Source organism: Leucoraja erinacea, chromosome 14 (assembly GCF_028641065.1).
Source record: "Leucoraja erinacea ecotype New England chromosome 14, Leri_hhj_1, whole genome shotgun sequence".
Taxonomy (NCBI): domain Eukaryota; kingdom Metazoa; phylum Chordata; class Chondrichthyes; order Rajiformes; family Rajidae; genus Leucoraja; species Leucoraja erinaceus.
Window position 1 is genome coordinate 9,673,480 of NC_073390.1, and position 21,018 is coordinate 9,694,497.

Consider the following 21,018-nt stretch of genomic DNA (forward strand, 5'->3'; position numbering starts at 1 on the left):
AATGTGTGAGGAAACTGGAACATACAGCGTAAACTCATGTGTTTGTGGAGCGGAGAGGCAAATGTGCAGTCAACACTTCAGGTTAAGAGCAGATGTTAGATTCATGGGAGCTGTTTTTGGAAGGGAGGATGCTCCACGAACTGCAGTGCATCTTGGACAATAGAGCTCACCCCCTCCATGACACACTAGTCAACCTTCGGCAACAGACTGGTTCCACCAAGATGCAGTACAGAATGCCACAGGAGATCCTTCTTCCCTGTGGCTATCAAACTGTAAACTGCTCCCCCTTCTGTCATGGGTTAGACCGACTCCCCTCCCCAAATCTTTACACATCCCCAATCCTTTCCACTCGTCACTTTAATTTCATGTTTCATGTATTTTGTGTTTTGTCTGTTGGCAGATCAATTTCGCTCCTGGGATAAATAAAGTTCAATTGTATCTTATCGTTTAGTTTAGTTTAGAGATACAGTGTGGAAACAGCCCCATCGGCCCACCGAGTCCATATTGACCAGCGATCCCCGTACACTAGCACCATCTTACACACTGGGGATAATTTGTCTACCAAAGACAATTAACCTACAAACCTGCACGTCTTTGGAATGTGTGAGGTAAATGAGACACCCAGAGAAAACCCACGCAGGTCACGGGGAAAACGGACAAACACCGTACAGACAGCACCCGTAGTCAGGATTGAATCTTGGTCTCTGGTACTGTAAGGTAGCAACTCTACCGATGTGTCACTGTGCCATCTAAAGTGTTGTGAGACAGAGCACTGGTAGCTGTATCACTGTGTGGAAGGTATAGAATTCTTTACAACAGACAATAAGAATCACTGGTTTATTCTGTTACAACCCCTCACAGTGTGAATGAATCTATGCTTCTAGCCCATTAAAAGTAAAGCATATTGGATGAAATAGGAAGTCAATGGTCAATTAGAATACTTTGCACTGATGCTAAATTCTAACATGATAATTCAAGCACTGTAGAATAGAAAGGAACATAAATTTGATTGATATTTTACAGACTGAATGAGAAAGGAAATTGCACTACTAATAAATTAGTTATTCCATTTTAGTGTGTGAACAAGGTACAGGTTAACGCTGTGATTATAATTTTCAGATCTGTTCTTATCTAAAGTGAACAGAGTTGTAATAATTCTATCTGTACAGATGACCAATTCCATTATTGAAAAGATCCAAGAAAATAAAATGGATCAAAACCAGCTTGTACATAGAGATAAATATTCACAAACACCACAACTAAAGATAGAAACACTAATCTGACAGTGGAGTGTGAGGAGGGAAGAATAGAAAGTCAGTGAGAGAGAGCAACTGAAAATAGGCAATGGATGTGGAGAGACATCATGAATGATTGTAGACTTTGTGAGTCAAGTTGGAGGAAGGATGGTACAGTTGTGCAGGAGTTGCAGCTTCATTAACCCAGGTTCGATCCTGGCCACAGGTGCTGTGTGATATCGGCAGACATTTCCTGTGACCGTGTTTCCTATGGCGTTTCCTCCACACCAAACACATGGTTTATTGGCCAGTAAATCATCTGTGTTGAGCAGTAAATGGTGGAATCTGGGAGACTTGGTATGGTACTTTATTTGTCCCATGTACGGAGGTACAGTGAAATTCATTTTGTATACAGTTCAGTACAAGTATCACTATATATAAGCACTTAGACACACCTTAGACAAGCATCTCAGATACTGTACAAGTATATAGCAGTAGTACACTGAGCTAGTACACATAGTCGCCAGTTTGACTCCATTATCAAGTCTCAGTTGTTGTAAGTGTAGGGTTCTTGATCTGGCCATGAGGCCCGTTGTCATGGCGACGTTGCTGGGTCGGCCTGGCCAAGCGTAGCCATGGTGTCCTCCGCCACTGCCCCACTACTGTGTGCCACATGTGGTCCACATGCTCGGCCTCTTGGAGCAGCCTCCGGTGCAGCCGAGCTCCAGGCTGTTGCAGGGCCTCCAGCGGCCCATTCCCCCATCGAGACAGTGCACAGACTCCCACAGCCGGTACTCACCGGCCTCCATCTGACTCCCTCCACACTAGACTTAGTGAGAATGGGGTGAATAGGTTGAAGGGAAAATTAGCGGGAAAATGGGTTTTCTCTCTGAGCTGTTATCAGCTCAATAAGCTGAAATAGTATCCTATATTTTGAAAATAATTTTGAACTGAAGTCAATTAGTTTGCTTCTGTTTTCTTTTACCCTTTGCAGAGAACCTGCAGTGATGGGGGATGTCAATGGATGTATTCTTTGTGTGAGCGGCAAGCTCACAACTCAGTGATGTTGAGGCTGGGAAGTTGTGCTTCCTTTGCATTTTGTTTTTAAAGCGCCACTCAGCACCTGTTGAAAGGTAGCCACATGTTAAGGAGTTCCAGGAGCAGACCCCACGGCACTCTGGGCATCTGCTGTCAGTTGTAATTGTTAAAGTCCTACTGTCTCTCCACCACATCCCCCACTTCTCACCGAGACTGAAATAAGATGACGGTAAGAGATAGAGCAAACAAGATTTTTCCCTTAACTGAAGACCCAATGTTCAGACATCCTTCTGCTCCCCCGCTAACTGTGCACTAAGATCTGTGCAATGGATATTTATGCTATCGAAAGGAATCAGGATTAATTTTTAACTCAAATGATTCTGTTCTGGAATGGTGCTTGAGTCAAAAGATAGGATACTATGAGCAATGCCAATGCTTTATTTATACCTGCAATGATCAGTGGGTTGGAGTAATAGGCAAAGTTAAAGAAAGACCAATGCTTCCTGCAGAGTTTTCAATGAGCAAGTACCCCTCTGGTGTATGTGTGTGAATGTCATACTTAATGTCAATTTTTTGTTTTCTATTGCAGTAACGTTGAAGCATCACAGATGCATCAATTCTCTGAGCAAAGTGAAACCACAGCAGGCTGTGCTGAGAGACCCACAGTTACTGCAGAAACCTCCATCACTGCATGTAAAAAGGTCAGTAATTTCACCACCTTAATGGTCAAACGCAGGCAGATGATAAAAATAGACATCTTGGTCGGCATGGATGTTAGTCCGAAAGCCCTGTTTCCGAGCCGTATCTCTCTGATTTAATGCATAATATGCTCTGTGTGCGACTTGTAATTGGCAATTACACAACTCCAGAAAATAAAGCATGGAATCTGACAGCTCACAGGTAATAACTGGACAAAGAACTTCCTGCCAATTGTCTGAAAGCTATTTCTTGATATTAGACCAGTTATTCGGTGTGAGGATCACCATATATCATTGCCAAAATATACCACTAATCAGCTGTCAAGCACAGAACCGCAATTCAAATTGAATAAAACAGCATTTAAAAAGTACCATGGGGAAATTTAATTGGAATAATGAAATCTCTTTTATGTTTTATGTCATTGGCATCTTCAATTAAATTATAGAATGCAGCTCCCTCTCGCCTACATATGATCTCTTCCATTAAAATCCAGTCTTTAACATGCTCCAATGTATCTTTTATTATTCTCATTATTCATCTAATCCCTTTGGAGAAGTTCCAGTCAGTAACTTCTTCCAAGGTATCCATTATCTGCCTTGTATTAAAAATTGAGCAGCTCCAATGCAGGTGGCAACAGCAATGTCGGGAATGTTAAATGATATAAAGGCTCATACCAGCCGAAAACACTAATACTATTTTTTATTTAATCAGTTGAAATGAAAGAAAATATATACAGGATGTCAGATAGCAAAAAGGAATGAAAGTGCTTTTATTAAAAAGAAGCAGGATTCTACCCGAGGCCATCCACTATACGATTCAGCGACAGTAATCTCCTCACTGATGTTCAACTCATGTATTCCTTCCTGAATCAAGTTGGACAAAGTCTGGAGCCGAGACAATCTGACAGAATAGAATCGAATCATGTTGATAACTTTGATGGAGGTTTGGTGTGTTTGGGAATTAATGAGGTAGAACTTACTTCAACAAATTACATTGGTTTCATGCAGCGTTTAACTGCTCATACTTTGCATGTATAATAGTGCAAGGGGACACAGGCAAACATTTTGGTTTGATTTGGTTTCGTTTAGAGATGCAGCGCAGAAACAGGCCCTTCAGCCCATCGAGCCCGCACCGTCCAGCCATCCCCGCACATTAACGCTTTCCTACACACACCAGGGACAATTTACATTTGTACCAAGCGTGTTAACCTTACAAACCTGTATATCTTTGGAGTGTGGGAGGAAACCGAAGATCTCGGGGAAAACCGACGCAGGTCAAGGGGAGGATGTACAAACTCCGTACAGACAGAACCCAGGCCTCCGGCACTGCAAGCGCTGTCAGGCAGCAACTCTACCACTGCGCCACAGAACAAGGGTGATGGATCTGTACTTTGAACTACTTGGTGATTTCCATGCCCAGGGCTTTGCATGCAGCCCACACTTTCCAGCATGTCATTGCCACACAAGAACTTACATTAATTCCATTTTGCACACACTCAGCCAACAGTACATGAAATGTGCAGCATGAATGATGGATGATAATCTCAAATATTCTTGGGGGGGAAACTTTCCATGACAGACAATTGCAAAGTTCCCTGCACCAGGAATTCATTAACAGTCAAACCCGACTACTCTCTCCTTTCTATAGTTCAGAGAGTATGTATGGTATGTTTACATGTTCCTGGCTATTCTGGGGATCTCGACAATTCTCCTTCTCAGTCAAAGCCACACACAATTCAACATCGGTGTGCAGCTGAGCAGTGACTGGAGAGGCCTCTGGCCCCTAGCCCAGTACAGCTGCTTTTGATGTGTCGGAAGGAACTCCAGGTGCCTTTTTAAATACAAAATGCTGAAGTAACTCAGCGGGCCAGGTAGCATCTCTGGAGAGAAGCAATGGGTCTGAAGAAGGGTCTCAACCCGAAACATCACCCATTCCTTCTCTCCAGAGATGCTGCCTCTAGCTCTGAGTTACTCCAGTATTTTGTGTCTATTCACAGCTGCTATTGATACCAGTGTGTGATTGTGGGTATATGTGAGGTGGAAATCAATGAGTGAATGTGACGTGCGAATCTAGGGCTGAAACAGACTGAAAAGCAAGGAGGAAGATAAAGCACAGGATGTGGTGGAATCAGCCGATGAACTTTATGTTCCTGACCTGGTTAGGTTGTTAAACTGCTTCTGTCATAACATCCAAGATGAGGGCACAATGCTTCTTTTTCGATTCATCGACTCCTCAGGAAGCAGATGCTTACTCTTCTTGGTGTTTAAGAAATAATGTATCCGTTCACCTTTTTCTAACCCTTTTCCTTCTCCTTCTCTTCTGCAATGCAACCAGCACTAACTCCAGTGAGGAAACATGAACTCCAATTGTTGTATGGCTGCCTTCCATATTAAAACCTCCAATTTCCATTTGCTCCATTATGTACCCCTGAGATAATACCTTGACATTTCCCAGCCTACATGTCATCTAATGCCTGAAACTCAGACGATGAAATCAAGTGGAGACACTCGAGACTGCAGATGCTGAAATCTGGAGTAAAAATTAAACATAGAAACATAGAAAAACAAGTACTGGAGTAGGCCATTCGGCTCTTCAAGCCAGCACTGCCATTCAATATGATCATGGCTGATCATCGAAAATCAGTAACTCATTCCTGCTTTTTCCCCCACATCTTTTGATTCCTTTAACCCTAAGAGCTAAATCTAACCCTCTCTTGAAAGCTGGAGGGCAGCATCTGTGGGGACAAAGGGGACTAAGAGGACAAAGGGGACAGTCGACTCTGCACCTGGACTGAGAGTGTAGATGGGAGAAGATCTTGGGGAACAGTGTCAGTGTCAGTGTAAAGAGGTAGGGGCGAGGAGCGAGGTAGGAGCTGGTCAGTGATAGGATTGATCCAGGTATGGAGGTGTAGATGGGTAGATGGAGCCAGGTGCGGGAGGAATGATGGAAGTAGTGACAGAGACTGAGAGGTGATTCGTGGAAACAACAAGGAGCGGCAGATCATGGAATCTGATAAACAGAACCAGATAACGGAGGGGTGCAGAGCAGATGAAAACAGTGCAGGGCGGGGAGCGTGAGTGTGTGGGTGATATGCTGATGAAACAATGTGGGAAATGGGAAAGAAGAGGGTGAGTGAGAAGATGTCTTGAGCCAAGACGCCCAGGCAGAATTTGAGATGCTGTTCGTTTGGTTTGCAATTGGACTCACCTGACATTGGAGGAGGCTGAGGACAGTCAGGTTGGTGTGGGAATGAGGAGAGAATCTTAGGCAAAACACAAAGTGCTGGAAGAACTCATCTACCTCATTGGTGACCCTTGGACTATCTTTGATCTGACTTTACTTTGCACTAAACGTTAATCCTTCATCATGTATCTATAAACTGTAAATGGCACGAATGTAATCATGTATTGTCTTTCTGCTGACTGATTAGCACTCAGCAAAAGCTTTTCACTGTACCTCGGTACACATGACAATAAACTAAACTGAACTGAACTGAACTGAAGAGGGTTTGCAATGATTTGCAACCAGGAGCTAAAGCTGACCTTAGGGAATAGTGCGTAGGTGCATGGCAAAGCAGATCAAGGGAATAGCGGCGTGTGTGGGTGAAAAGCTACCCATACAGGGTGCTTGGTCTGTACCCTGCATTTCGCAAAGCATTTCGTTGACTCCAATGCATTTCGTTGTCTCTGTACTGTGCACTGACAATGACAATTAAAATTGAATCTGAATCTGAATCTGAATCTGTACTTGGTCTTGCCGATGCAGCGGGGGCCATATCAAAAGCACTAAATGAGGTTGGATATGTTACATATGAATCTCTGCCTCACCTGACAGGTCTATGGATGACGGTGAGGGAGGAGGTTATAGGGGCAGGTGTTGCACCTCTTCCAGTTGCAGCGCAAAGTGCCTGGGGACAGGATGGGTAGATGGGGAGGGATGAACGAACAAGGCAGTCATGAAGCCAGTGTTCCCTGATGAAGGAAGGAAGAGATGGAGAGAGAAGATGTGAGGTGGGGTGGGCTCCCGTTGCAGCTGGAGAATATGAAGAATGATGTGCTGTATAGCAAGGTAAGTGTGGTGAAAGGTGAGGACCACGGGAACTCTATATCAGTTCTGGAGGGAGGTGGGATGAGAGTGGAAGTGTGGGAAGTGGAGGGTGTGTGGGTGAAGGCTTCATCAACCACATGAAAGTGAAAGCCATATCTCCCAAATAAAGAAGGATATTTCAGATGGAACTGAAATGTTGAGCCTCATCCTGGGAACAGATAATCCTGGGTTCCTGGGACAGCTGCAGTTTGTAAACTGTACGAACGGGGGTGATTGTGCTTATGTACAGAGATAGTCTTGCTGAGCTGTATGCAAAAAACATATCTGACTGTGCCTGGTACAGGTGACAACAGAGATACCATTGACCATTGAGATGAGGTGGAGATGGAGATACTGAGAGAAAGGGATCAAACGTTGCCTTTGAGTTGAGTGCGGATTCATACTCGCCCAGTTAAGGGCCTGTCCCACATGGGCCGTCACTTAAGCGACAGGCCGGTAGTGACGGTCCCGCGAGAGTCGCGCACATCATCATATGCCCGCATAGCCGTCTGGAGCGCGTGATGTAATTTGAAGATGTACACAAAATGCATGTTTCAGGTCGAGACCCTTCTTCATTCTGAAAAAAGGGTCTTGACCTGAAACGTCATCCATTCCTTCTCTCCAGAGATGCTGCCGGTCCCGCTGAGTTACTCCTGCATTTTGTGTCTATCTTCAATTTTCTTGGCCCCACTCTGGGAGTAGAAGTGGGGGCGGATCCGAATCCGCAATGGCCGTGAACCGCAGGCTGAGTTGGACGATCGTTTGCCTTGCTTCTGCAGGTGAGACATTGCGTCGCGCCAGGGTCTTGGGCCTGTCCCACTTTGGCCGTCAGTTATGCGACAGGCCGGTGGCGCGCGAAGATTTAGTGCAGGACGAAGTCCACACTCCTCCACGCAACTCCATGCGCCCGTCCCGTGCTACCCACGCGCTACCCACATGCTACCCACACGCTGGCAGGTCGAGTAAATGGCGCGCGAAAGACAGCCAAGTGGGACAGGCCCTTCAGCTTCTGTATATTCTTTCACTGAATTCTGTATTCCTCCAATGCATCAAGGTTGCCACCTTCAGAAATAATGGTGGGGATTTCACGTTATTGGTTGCCTGATTTACTGTAAATACTTGCAGCCAGGATGTACCCTGTCCCTTTGCCCCTCCTCCTCTGCCAGCAGTGTTTTAGCAGTCAGCTTGTCTGGATAAACATAATCAGTGCATGCTGAAAACCTTGTGTTCTCTACGTCAGTGGGGGTTTGTGAGCTTAAGTTAGGAGAAAAGTGAATGAACGGCATTCTAAAATGGCGAAAGGAACGCAAACATAAATACCAAGACACAAGAGAGATTACAGAATTTTAGGCAAAGTGCTGGAAGAACTCAGCGGGTCAGGCAGCATCTGTGGAGAGAATGGACAGGTGACATTTCAGGTTGAGATCCTTCTTCAGAATGATTGGAATAGGCTGGAGACAGATAGAAAAGGGAGGTTGGGGCAGGATAAAGCCTGGCAAGTGATAGGTGGATAAAAGTGATGGAAGGGGGGTGGGGGGGGGGGGGGGGGGGGGGGGTGATAAGCAGATGAGTGGAGTAAGTGGTAGAGGTAAGAGGTGAAAATGAGACAATAGCATGCCAGATAGGAGAGCAGGAGTGAAATGTAAGGAGAGATGTGGGGGGAGGAGAGTGGGGAATGGAAAGAGGGTGATTAAGGGAAATGGGGGACTCAGCGATGGGAAATAAGTGTAAAAGGAGGGGTGAAAAGCTGGGTGACAGGGAGATAGAGGGAGGTATAGGAGTGCACCAGGGTGGGGTAGGGTGTATGGGAAAGAAAGAGGTGGTGCGGAGGTTATTACTGTAGTTGAAGAATTGAATGTTCATACCTTTGGGTTGTAAGCCACCCAAGCAGAATATGAAATGTTGTTCCTTCACTTTGTGTGCCACCTGACTCTTGCAATAGAGGAGGCCAAGAATGGAAATGTTGGTTTGGATAATGGGAATGGGAATTAAAATGATTAACAACTGGAAGATCCAGCAGGCCTTGATGGACAGAGCACAAATGGTCGGTGAAACGGCCTACACTTAGTCTCACCGATGTAAAGGAGGCCATTTTGGGAACACCAAATTTAGTATACAAGGTTTGAAAAGAAGTACATGAGCTACTGTCTTATCTGGATAGGCTGCTGGGATCCTGGATGGAAGTGAGGGAAAAAGTGCAGGGACACATATTTCACCTCTTGTGGTTGGAGGTGAAAGTATTTGGGGAGGAAGTGGTTTGGGTGGTAAGGGATGAATGAACCAAAGATTTATGGAGAGAGTAGCCTCTATGGAAAGCAGAAATTGAAGGGGACTGGAAGATATGACCGGTGGTGGAATTGTCGGAGAATGATGTGTTGTATGCAGAGGCTGGTGGAGTGGAAGGTGAGGGCCAGGGGAACTGAATCCTTGTTCTGTCTGGGGAAAAGGGGAGCAACAGCGGAACTGGAGGGCACAGCAGACAAGTGAGGTCTCCATCCACAACAGCTGTGGGGAAACCTCGTTTACCAAAGAAAGATGACATCTTGGATATCCTCAGTATCCACATCTAGGGGGAACAGATGTGGCGGAGATGGAGAAATTGAGAGTTAGAGATGACGTCCTTACAAAGAGGCAGGGTGGGAGGGGGTGTAGTCAAGGTAACTGTGGGAGTCAGAGGATTTGTAGTAGGCGTCAGTATAGAGTCTGTTCCCTGTGATATAAATACCATTATTTATATATATGTCCTACCTATTATGCTTTCTCACTGGAAATATCATTAAAGTTAAATCAACCAATGTAATCACTTTTTTACCAATAATGTTAAAGAGAGCATGGAAAATGAGATTACTTTCAAGCAGATTTGACTTAAAGTTAACTTTGATTTCACAATCAATCCAAGATCAGCATGCTCTCCCAGGTCCATGAAACCTCTAGAGTCTACTGCATCTCCTCATTGATTCAGTATATTAAGATTTATTTTTTATGAGAGCTGAACACTGCAACCTGCATTCATGGTTTTAACGTACTGCTAACCAGGGCCAGGATTGAAAATACTGCTGCTTTAGTATATTTGTCTCTAACCGCACACAGTGATTCATTTTCTGCAGCTATTATTAGAAACAAATTTAGCATGCCATTAATTGGAAGTGCAAATTTAACACACTGTTGACCTCATAATGAGAGGAGTCTGGAGTGATGCAGCACAGATTCCTGCAGGTTTTCTGTTTGCGTAGACTAATCAGTTGAGTGATATTTGAATTTAAGAAAACAGCCAATAGTCTCGATGCTAACCTGATTTAAGTGGAACTTAAATCCCTCTTAAAATTATCATGTTTCCCTTCTGGTTTCAAATCCTGCTGTCTCTGAATGAAATTATGTTTAAATAGATCTCCATGTGGGCTCAATTCTCTTTATATCAGCTTTCATAAGAACATTAGGAGTGGGAATGGGAATGGGAGTATGTCAGTCGGTTCCATGGGTCTCCTTAATTAGTCTATAAGATGATGGTGGATCCAATCTTGGCCTCAACATCACTTCCAGGGCCGGATTTAGATGAAGAGAGGCCCCAAGCTATTTCACTTGTGAGCCCCCCCCCCATCCCATGGTCCAGAGGTAAGTAGGAGGAGGTGTCCGAGAGTTGGCGCATGGCCTCAGCTTTGTAGAGATCAACGCATCAGACAACCATGGCACCTCCCTTGTCGGTGGGTTTGATCACCCAGTCTGGGTTGTTGTGGAGTGAGTTGATAGCTGTACGTTCAGGGGGGGAGAGATTGGAGTGAGACAGGGGAGTAGAGAAGTTGAGGTGGTTGATGCCCCGCTGGCAGTTTTGGATAAAAAGGTCTAAAGCCGGAAGATGGCCATGAGGGGGGGTCCACGAGGTGGGGGTTCGTTGGAGATGGGAAAAGGGATCATCAATAGGGGGCGAGGACTCCTTCCCATGGAAGAACGCTGTGAGGTGGAGGCGACGGTAGAAGAGCTCCAAGTCGTGGTGGGCGCGGAACTCATTGAGGTGGGGACAGAGTGGGACAAAGTTAACGCCTCTGCTGAGGACCGACAGTTCGGTGTCGGAGAGGGGGAGGTCAGGGGGGATGGTGAACACATGGCAGGGATGGAGGTTGGGGCCAGAGGAAAGCCGGTGAGTGAACTGAGGCCAAGGCGATATCTGATTGGGGGGGGGGGGGGGGGGCGGGGGGGGGGGGGGTGGTGGGGGGGTGGTGTAGGGGAGTATGAGGACTGTAGTGTGGGTGGGGAAGAGCAGGGGTCACATAGTTTGAGGGGGATGGGGAAGACCTAGTGGACCAGCCACTGAGGTTACCAGGGTTGGGGAGATTGGCACCAGGACCCAATGCAGTCAAACCCAGGGGAGTGGGAGTTAGCAGTGTGGAGGCTTCAGGCCCAGTCTCCAGGTAAGGCGATGGCTGCGGGCTGCTGGAGGGCAGTGGAGTGGCGAAGGTCAGCAGACCCGATGGTACGAGTCTGCGGGCAGTAGAGTCGGGGTCGGCGGGCGATGCGTGGGAGGTCCCGGTGGGCGGATGGTCGGTGGGGCGGCGTGGATCGGCCAGCCCGGTGAGGCGATGAGGTGAGTAGGGCGCGATGCGGCGGCCATGTTCGGAGAGCTCCGGTCCGGCGGCGATGTTCGGTAGGTCCGATCCGACGGCGATGTTGGGTGGGCCTGGTGCGGCGACATTGTTGGGTGGGCCCAGTGTGAGGTGGGTCGGCCAGGTGCGGATGCGAGGTGGATAGGCCTCAGTGCGGATTGGAAATGGATAGGCCCCCAGTGCGGATTGGAGGTGAGTAGGCCCCAGTGCAGATGCGAGGTGGATAGGCCCCCAGGTGCAGCGGCGAGGTTCGGCGGGGAAAGGGTTAAATAAACTACATACCTTTTGCTTTGTCCTGCACTTCCAATGATCCAAGGATCTGTGGAGCAAATTCCTCTCCACAATATAAACCTCACCTGCAATTTAATCCCCGCCCACCAAAGCCTCCGGAATCGCAAGCACAGCGCCACCGATGGTAGATTTTGTAACAACGCCACGATCGCACAGCGCCACTGATGGTAGGTTTTGTAACAATGTCACTATCTCAAAAGTTTAACACACCTTGGTGCAGCGAGCATAGGTCTCCCTAGATCTCGAGGCCCTAAACTTAAGCTTGTCTAGCTTAAACGTATATCCGGCCCTGATCACTTCCCGCTCTGTCACCACACTCGTTGACTCTCTTGATGTTCAAATGCCTCTAAGTCTTGACTTGACGGTACCGTCAAAAGATGAGATTATACAGTACCAACATTCTGTTGTTGAATAACCTGCTCCCCCTCCAATTGTACTATCCCAGTCCATTCTTCGCTGATGGTCCCATACGATTGTGGCCCAACCTGATACACCTGAAGAAGGGTCTCGACCCGAAACGTCACCCATTCCTTCTCTCCAGAGATGCTGCCTGTCCCGCTGAGTTACTCCAGCTTTTTGTATCTATCTTGACTCTTGACTCTGATGAATAAACGGACGTGCGATATGAAAATTTGGAGCTAGCGAATTCCATGAGCAATGTAGAGTCTGGTGCTAATGAGGATCGGAGGAAGTACATCAGGCTAATTACACTGGCAGATTTATGTAGAATCTTCATGGATAACAGGGAATCCTTAATAGTCACCTAACTAGTTTAGCAAAAAAAAACTTTGATTGAATTGTAAGGCATATATGAGTTTCTTAAGATGATTCAATTAGACAAGTAATTAGTTAAAAGTACCAAGAACGTTGGTTACTGTCCCTATTAAAAAAAGCCCTAAAAATTTGAAGAAAGATATAAAAATGGCACTTTTATAAAATTACTGTATAACTTCCTTCCACTACTACTTCAGGCAATTCAACCCAGATTACTGCATCACAGTCACGATACAGAATACAGTCCTAGTGTAGAGATAGCACCTGAAACATTAACTAATAACTTTTATGTCTACAGATGCTGCTTGAGCCATTGAGTTTTTCCAGTGTCTGTTTTGCTGTGGGAAGGTGTAGTTTACTCAGTCATTTCCTGTTCCTGCTCCATATGTTCCTATGTATAGTACTGGTTGCATGTGATTTATTTTGTAGAATATATATATGCTAAATGTCACCCATTTTGGGTTTCCAATTAGTGCCATTGCTGAATTATCAGAGTTTAGAAATATAATAACAATTATGCTCAATTTGACAATGGGCATTCACTAATGTAGAATTAATGACACTGCTTCCCTTGTTGAAGATTTTACCACAATGCACAACATTTATACTTGACATGTAAATTCAATGCGTGGTTACATGGGAGGACATTAACATCTATTTTAGTTCCACTTGTTACTATACAACATGGAGAAGAAGCTCATATCATCTAACTCATAGATTAATATCACATTCATGTGGATGTTGATTTTGAGCATTGGAATTATCTTCCTCGTGAGGGAATGCAAGAAAGGGTGTGCTGATCAATAAACGGGCAGCAAATTCCAAACTGAAGATACTCAATCACATCTGACAAAATTGTTCTGTTCCCTTGTTCCTGAAAATGGTGTTTTTGCATTCCTGTACTGTGTGTAAAAGAGCAATCATCATGCTTTACCATTGTTATAGACACCATAAGAACACATGCCAATTTAGCAAGCTGCTATAGATAAATTGTATACAATGTATTTAACATAAGAGGAATGTACTGAGCTTGCAGGGACATGTAAGCGGAAGGCACCATAATGGACATTGACAAGACTTCTCAGTGACTGTATGAGCAGCACAAATTATTTCTGTTTTGCTCAAGAGAATTGACTTGTATTCACGTTTTAGGACTCTAGCTCCCCAATAATTGTTGTTTTCTTTAATAAAATATTTATAATTTCTCCAAAAATGATCCTTCAAAAAGGATTGAATGACAGGGTGGTATAAAATGGATGCTAAATGCATTGTCGTCAGCTCTTTGCTTTGTCAGCATGGCAGGTATTTCTAACCAGAGATGCTGCCTGTCCCACTGAGTTACTCCAGCATTTTGTGTCTACCTTCAGTTTAAATCAGCACAACATGGCAAATACCTTTCTGCTATTGCAAGATGAACCCATATTCATGTCTCTGAAGTGAAGCAAGAAAATAAATTGGTTTATTTAAAAAGAGAGGGTCCCTGCACTGCGCTAGTTATAGAATGAATTCCAAACCTCCATTCATTTCACATCACCCTGAACCTATTTTTTGGCAAGTGTTTATCTAGACGTTCCCCAGTAGCAATATCTGCATGTTAGTTTAGAGTACACCCTTTCAGGCTGTGCACTACTGCATGGATTGTAAATGCTGCAGTGGAAAGCATTGGGGCAGATCTTCTGCTGAGATCCACTTAGATCTGATCGCAGGCAACCAGGCCATTCCCAATCTAGACATACCTTCAAGGTCGGCAGAGGAGCGGCAGGTGAAGGAGTGAGTACGGGGGTTGGTTAAGGAATTTAAATTAGCAAATCGGTAAATTAACTAATTAGTGAATTAGTCAATTTATCAGCTAATATAAGCAAGGTTTGCTCTAGGGGGAGCGACCTGTCGGGGAGTGGCCTTGTCAAGGGAAGTCCCTTGTGAGAAAAGTGGGAGTTTTTGGCTTGAGTGCCTTGTGAGAAAAGTGCGAGTCTTTGGCTCGAGAGTCTTCGGCAAAGAGGCGAGGAGACTACTCCAGAGTTAGAGAGGGTGAAATACAGTGAAGAAATGACAGGTAAGCTGATTCAATGTGATGAGTGAGATCTGATTCAGTGTGATGTGGGAGGCCAGGGACACCCCTGCTGCTACAACTGTGGAAAATGGGTCCGGGTTCAGCTCCTGAACGACCATTTTGGGACACTGGAGAGGCAACTGGATGTCCTCGGGTTCATCTGGGAAAATGAGTGTTTTCTGGACAGGACTCCGAATTGGAGGAAGGACATCCTTGCTATTGAGTGAGTGCAGCATAGGTTCACGAGGTTAATCCCCGGGATGGCAGGACTGTCATATGAGGAAAGATTGGAAAGACTGGGCTTATATTCACTGGAGTTTAGAAGGATGAGAGGGTATTTTATAGAAACATATAAAATTATAAAAGGACTGGACAAGCTAGATGCAGGAAAAATGTTCCCAATGTCGGGGGAGTCCAAAACCAGGAGTCACAGTCTAAGAATAAAGGGGAGGCCATTAAAAACTGAGATGAGAAAAAACGTTTTCACCCAGAAAGTTGTGAATTTGTGGAACTCTCTGCCACAGAAGGCAGTGGAGGCCAATTCACTAGATGCATTTAAAAGAGAGTTGTTAGATAGAGCTCTAGGGGCCAGCAGAATCAAGGGGTATGGGGAGAAGGCAGGCACCGGTTATTGATTGTGGATGATCAGCAATGATCACAATGAATGGTGGTGCTGTCTCGAAGGGCCAAATGGCCTTCTCCCACACCTATTTTCTATGTTTCTATGTTAGGCTTAATTACAGCCATCAGGCCTTCTAGAGTGACAGCCAGGACATTTCTGCACTGCAGTAATGGACATCATGGAGTCTAACCGGTCGGGGCCAGATTTCTCAGAGTTTAAAGATGAAAATCTGCTTGATGAGTCTGTCCCAGATTAGATCTGGTGCAAGAGTTATGGTCCCATTAAATTAAAAAGAGAAATTGGCTGCTGGCAAAATAAAGCAAGTCTGATTTAATTATCTGATCTAATTAAGTTAATCTAAATGTTTTCATTGCATGTATATGTTAAATAAACACTAATCTTTTCAATTGCCTTTGATGTTATTTTATTAATATTTATTAATACTTTGCTATGAACCAGGTGTTTTAGAAAGCTTTTTTAATATCTACTTATATCTGCAGTGGATTTCTTGAGCAATGATGCTAAAATCTTTAATACTTTACCATTATCCCACGTAGCAGAAATATTATGTTCCCAATGCTGACCTCCCCAGAACTGAGCTAACACACAAAGTGTTGGTGAAACTCAGCAGGGTCAGGGAACATCTGTGGAGGGAATGGACAGAGGAGTTTTGGGTGGATTGATTAGGGAGGGAGGGAGTTGGAAAAGAGCTGGCACAATGCGAACACCATCTGTCCATTGGCTCCACAGATGGTGCCTGACACGCTGAGTTCTTCCAGCGCTTTGTGCTTTACTAAAGATTCCAGCATCTGCAGTTTCTTGTGCCTCCTTCTCCGAACTGCACCTGTTATTGCTTTTGTGTCATAATTCCCACAAAGCAAGCCGTGCCTTTTGATGCAAAACAATTTTCTCACTTTTACAATGAATGAAATAAAAACCAGACTACACTGGGAATAAAACGCACTTGCTGATGATGAAACAAAGCTGTAGACTGAATCAAGGAGCTAAACTGTTTTTTGTTTTTCAACAGGTCCTCTGCAGCAACAGTTTATTGGACTCTGCGGAATATTGGCTGCGCAATGAGAAGAGGCTCTGCCAGATTGGATTCCTGGAGGATAAGGAAAGAACCAGCTGTCCCACGGTACGTCTGATGAAAATTAAAGGATTTAGACTCAGTAACCTGAGGGAATTTGAATGATTTAAGTTATTCACAAATATTGACTGAGATGGGGGAGGAGAATACATATCAATCATCGTGTGAGTTTAAGATTAGACAATGGACAATAGACAGGAGTAGGTCATTCAACCCTTCGAGCCAGCACCGCCATTCACTGTGATCATGGATGATCAGTACCCCGTTCCTGCCTTCTCCCCATATTCCTTGACTCCGTTATCTTTAAGAGCTCCATCTAACTCTCTCTTGAAACCATCAAGAGAATTGACCTCCACCATCCTCTAAGGCAGAGAATTCCACAGGTTCACAACTCTCTGGGTGATAAAGGTTTTCCTCATCTCCGTCCTAAATGGCATATCCCTTATTCATAAACTGTGTCCCCTGATCCTGGACTCCCACAACAGGGAACATGTTTCCTGCTTCTAGCATGTCCTATCCCTTAATAATCGTCTATGTCTCAATCAGATCCCCTCTCATCCTTCTAAATTCCAGTGTATACAAGCCCAGTCGCTCCATTCTATCAAAATATGGCAGTTCCGCCATCCCGGAAATTAACCTCAAGAACCTACGCTGCACTCCCTCAATAGCAAGAATGTCCTTCCTCAAATTTGGAGACTAAAACTGCACACAATACTCCAGGTGCGGTCTCACTAGGACTCTGTACAACTGCAGAAGGACCTCTTTGCTCATAAACTCAACTACTCTTGTTATGAAGGCCAACATGCCATTTGCTTTCTTCACTACCTGCTGTACCTGCATGCTTACTTTCAGTAACTGATGAACAAGGACACCCAGGTGTCATTGTACTTCCCTTTTCCCAACTTGACACCATTTAGGTAATAATCTGCCTTCCTGTTTTCGACACCAAAGTGGTTAACCTCACATTTATCCACATTAAACTGCATCTGCCATGCATCTGCCCACTCACCCAACCTGTCCAAGTAACCCTGCATCCTCATAGCATCCTCCTCACAGTTCACACTGCTACCGAGCTTTGTGTCATCTGCAAATTTGTCAATGTTACTTTTAATCCCTTCATCTAAATCATTAATGCATATTGTACATTAATGATGCACTAGTCACTGCCTGCCATTCATAAAGGGACCCGTTAATCCCTACTCTTTGTTTCCTGACTGCCAACCAATTTTCTATCCATGTCAGTACCCTACCCCCAATACCATGTGCTCTAATTTTGCCCACAGATCCCCTATGTGGGAGCTTCTCAAAGGCTTTCTGAAAGTCCAGGGACACTACATCCCCTGGCTCTCCCTTGTCCATTTACTTAGTTACATCCTCAAAAAATTCCAGATGATTAGTCAAGCATGATTTCCCCTTTGTAAATCCATGCTGACTCTGACCTATCCTGTTACTGCTATCCAAATGTGCCGCTATTTCATAATTTATAATTGACTCCAGCATCTTCCCCACCACCGATGTCAGGCTAACAGGTCTATAGTTCCCTATTTTCTCTCTCCCTCCCTTTTATAAAAAGTGGGATAACATTAGCTACACTTCAATCCACGCGAACTGATTCTGGATCTATAGAACATTGGAAAATGATCACCAATGCAGCCACAAATTCTAGAGCCACTTCCTTAAATACCCTGGGATGCAGACCATCAGGCCCTGGGGATTTATCAGACTACCCAACACCATTTCCTGCCTAATGTGAATTTCCTTCAGATCCTCCGTCACCCCAGATCCTCTGGCCACTGGTACCTGAGAGATTGTTTGTGTCTTCCTTAGTGAAGACAGATCCAAAGTACCTGTTCAACTCGTCTGCCATTTCCTTGTTCCCCATAATAAATTCACTTGTTTCTGTCTTCAAGGGTCCAACTTTGGCCTTAACTAATTTTTTCCTCTTCACATACCTAAAGAAGCTTTTACTATCCACCTTTATATTCTTGGCTGGCTTACCTTCATACCTCATCTTTTCTCCCCATATTGCCTTTTTAGTTATTATCTGTTGCTCTTTAAAATGTTCCCAATCCTCTGGCTTCCTGCTCATCTTTGCTATGTTATACTCCTTCTCTTTTATTTTTATACTGTCCACGACTTTTCTTGTCAGCCACCGACGCCCCTTACTCCCCTTAGAATCTTTCTTCCTCTTTGGAATGAAATGATCCTGCACCTTCTGTATTATTTCCAGAAATACCTGCCATTGTTATTGGACTGTCATCCCTGCTCAAATAATTCCAGTCAACTTTGGCCAGCTCCTCCCTTGTGGCTCCATAGTCCCCTTTGTTCAACTGTAATGCTGACACTTTCGATTTTCCTTGCTCCCTCTAAAATTGCAGATTAAAACTTACCATATTATGGTCACTACCTCCTAATGGCTCCTTTACCTCGAGTCCCCTTTATCAAATCCGGTTCATTACACAACACTAAATCCAGAATTGCCTTCTCCCTGGTAGGCTCCAATAAAAGCTGCTCTAAGAATCCATCACAGAGGCACTCCACAAACTCCCTTTCTTGGGGTCCAGTACCAACCTGATTTTCCCAGTCTACCTGCATGTTGAAATCTCCCATAACAACTGTAGTATTACCTTTGCGACATGCCAGTTTTAACTCTTGATTCAACTTGCACCCTATATCCAGGCTACTGTTTGGTGGCCTGTAGATAACTCCCATTAGGGTCTTTTTACCCTTACAATTCCTCAGTTCTATCCATACTGACTCTACATCTCCTGATTCCATGTCAACCCTTGCAAGGGGCTGCATTTCATTCAGCATCAACAGAGCTACCCCACCCCCTCTGCCCACCTGTCTGTCTATTCGATAGGATGTATACCCATGAATATTCAGTTCCCAGCCCTGGTACTCATGCAGCCATGTCTCTGTAATTCCCACATCATACTTGCCAATTTCTAACTCAAGCTCATCCACTTTATTTCTTATGCTTTGTGCGTTCATATATAATACTTTTAATCCATCACTCCCCTCACCTTTCACATCGATTCCTATTTCACTTGGCCTTACTCTCCAATTCCTTCCTGAGCTTTCTGCCCCGTTAATTCTGGTGTCTTTCTTAACGTTTCTTATTCTCTCTTTCCCTTTAACTCCATCCTTATATTTCCAGTTTGTTTCCTGAAGTTTTGCCTTGTCTGTTATTCATTGCTGTCACTGGATTGTATTATGTAGGCTTTTTGCATTTGAAGAAAGGGTCTCGAAGCAAGCTAGATTTTACTCCCATGAGGGACATTATTGCAATTTATGTCTTTTCTCCAGTTTTCAAGAATCCACTTTCAGTTTTTCAGCAAATAATCAAAAAATCCCAGAGAGTCCTGGCCAATATTTATGTATCACTCAATATCACAAAACTGATGAACTGAACTTTATCCTAGACTCGTCTTCAGACCATGGAGTCTGAAGAAGGGTCTCAACCCAAAACGTCACCCATCTCTTCTCTCCTGAGATGCTGCCTGTCCCACTCAGTTACTCCTAGAGGTTGCTAAGCAGAAATGAGCTGCTATGTTTTCAATATTAATAGTTGTGACTCCAGTTCATGTACTTTGTTGGCTCAGTAGAGCTATCGGGCAAATTTGTGGAAGATATCACAGATTTGTTTCTCTCTCTCCAGTCCTATCTTCCTCTGTGTAGGAAGGAACTGCAGATGCTGGTTTCCATTGAAGATAGATACAAAATGCTGGAGTAACTCAGTGGGACAGGCAGCATGTCTGGAGAGAAGGAATAGGTGACGTTTCGGGTTGAGACTCTTCTTCAGACCATGGAGTCTGAAGAAGGGTCTCGACCCGAAACATCACCCATCTCTTCTCTCCTGAGATGCTGCCTGTCCCACTGAGTTACTCCAGCAAGTTGTGTCTATCTTTCTCTTTCATTCTCTCATCTATTATCACACTAGTAGTGTTGATCACTATCTTAAACTGATCTTTGTTCTGAGACAATAACCATGCAAGATAAAGGATAGTAACATTTTATTTTGTACATTAGGTAAATGTAAAATAGGTAATTTTGGCACCTATGGGGAGATCTTCCCCAATTTGTGAAGTAACTGCACACAAGTAAATCTAGCCATTTTACAACAATGTATTAAAATAAATTAAACATTGGGTTTTGACCCCAACACTTCATACAAAGCTTCTGAATGAAACTAAGATGTCAATTTCCAAGTTCCAAATTTATCAAGAACCAGTGTATGATAATCTAAATCTGTTGGCTCTGCAAGTTTTGATTCATTAGAATTAAGTAATCATATTGGGCGAGTTAAAACAATATTTCAAACTAGCTATTATAGTAACAAAATGTTGGAAGTGCTCAGTAATGAGGTAACATCTGCAGTGTGAGATGGAATTACCGGCAGGATGAGGCGGATGGATCAACACTGCTGAAAGGGCAGGAAGACCAGGATTTCCACACATATCTAAACTTGGAAATCCAGAATTTCAGAGGTTTGTAAGTTTATAATTGATAGGAGTAGAATTAAGCCATGT

General features: G+C 44.3%; 1 protein-coding gene across 1 annotated transcript in view; it reads left to right on the forward strand.

The window, feature by feature from the left end:
* Positions 1-21,018, forward strand: part of sphkap (SPHK1 interactor, AKAP domain containing) — a 145,043-nt gene that overhangs the window by 20,889 nt on the left and 103,136 nt on the right. The window contains exons 2-3 of the mRNA XM_055645559.1: positions 2,863-2,974; positions 16,424-16,534. Of these exons, the coding sequence (XP_055501534.1) occupies positions 2,863-2,974; positions 16,424-16,534 (223 nt within the window). The remainder of the gene's footprint in view (positions 1-2,862; positions 2,975-16,423; positions 16,535-21,018) is intronic.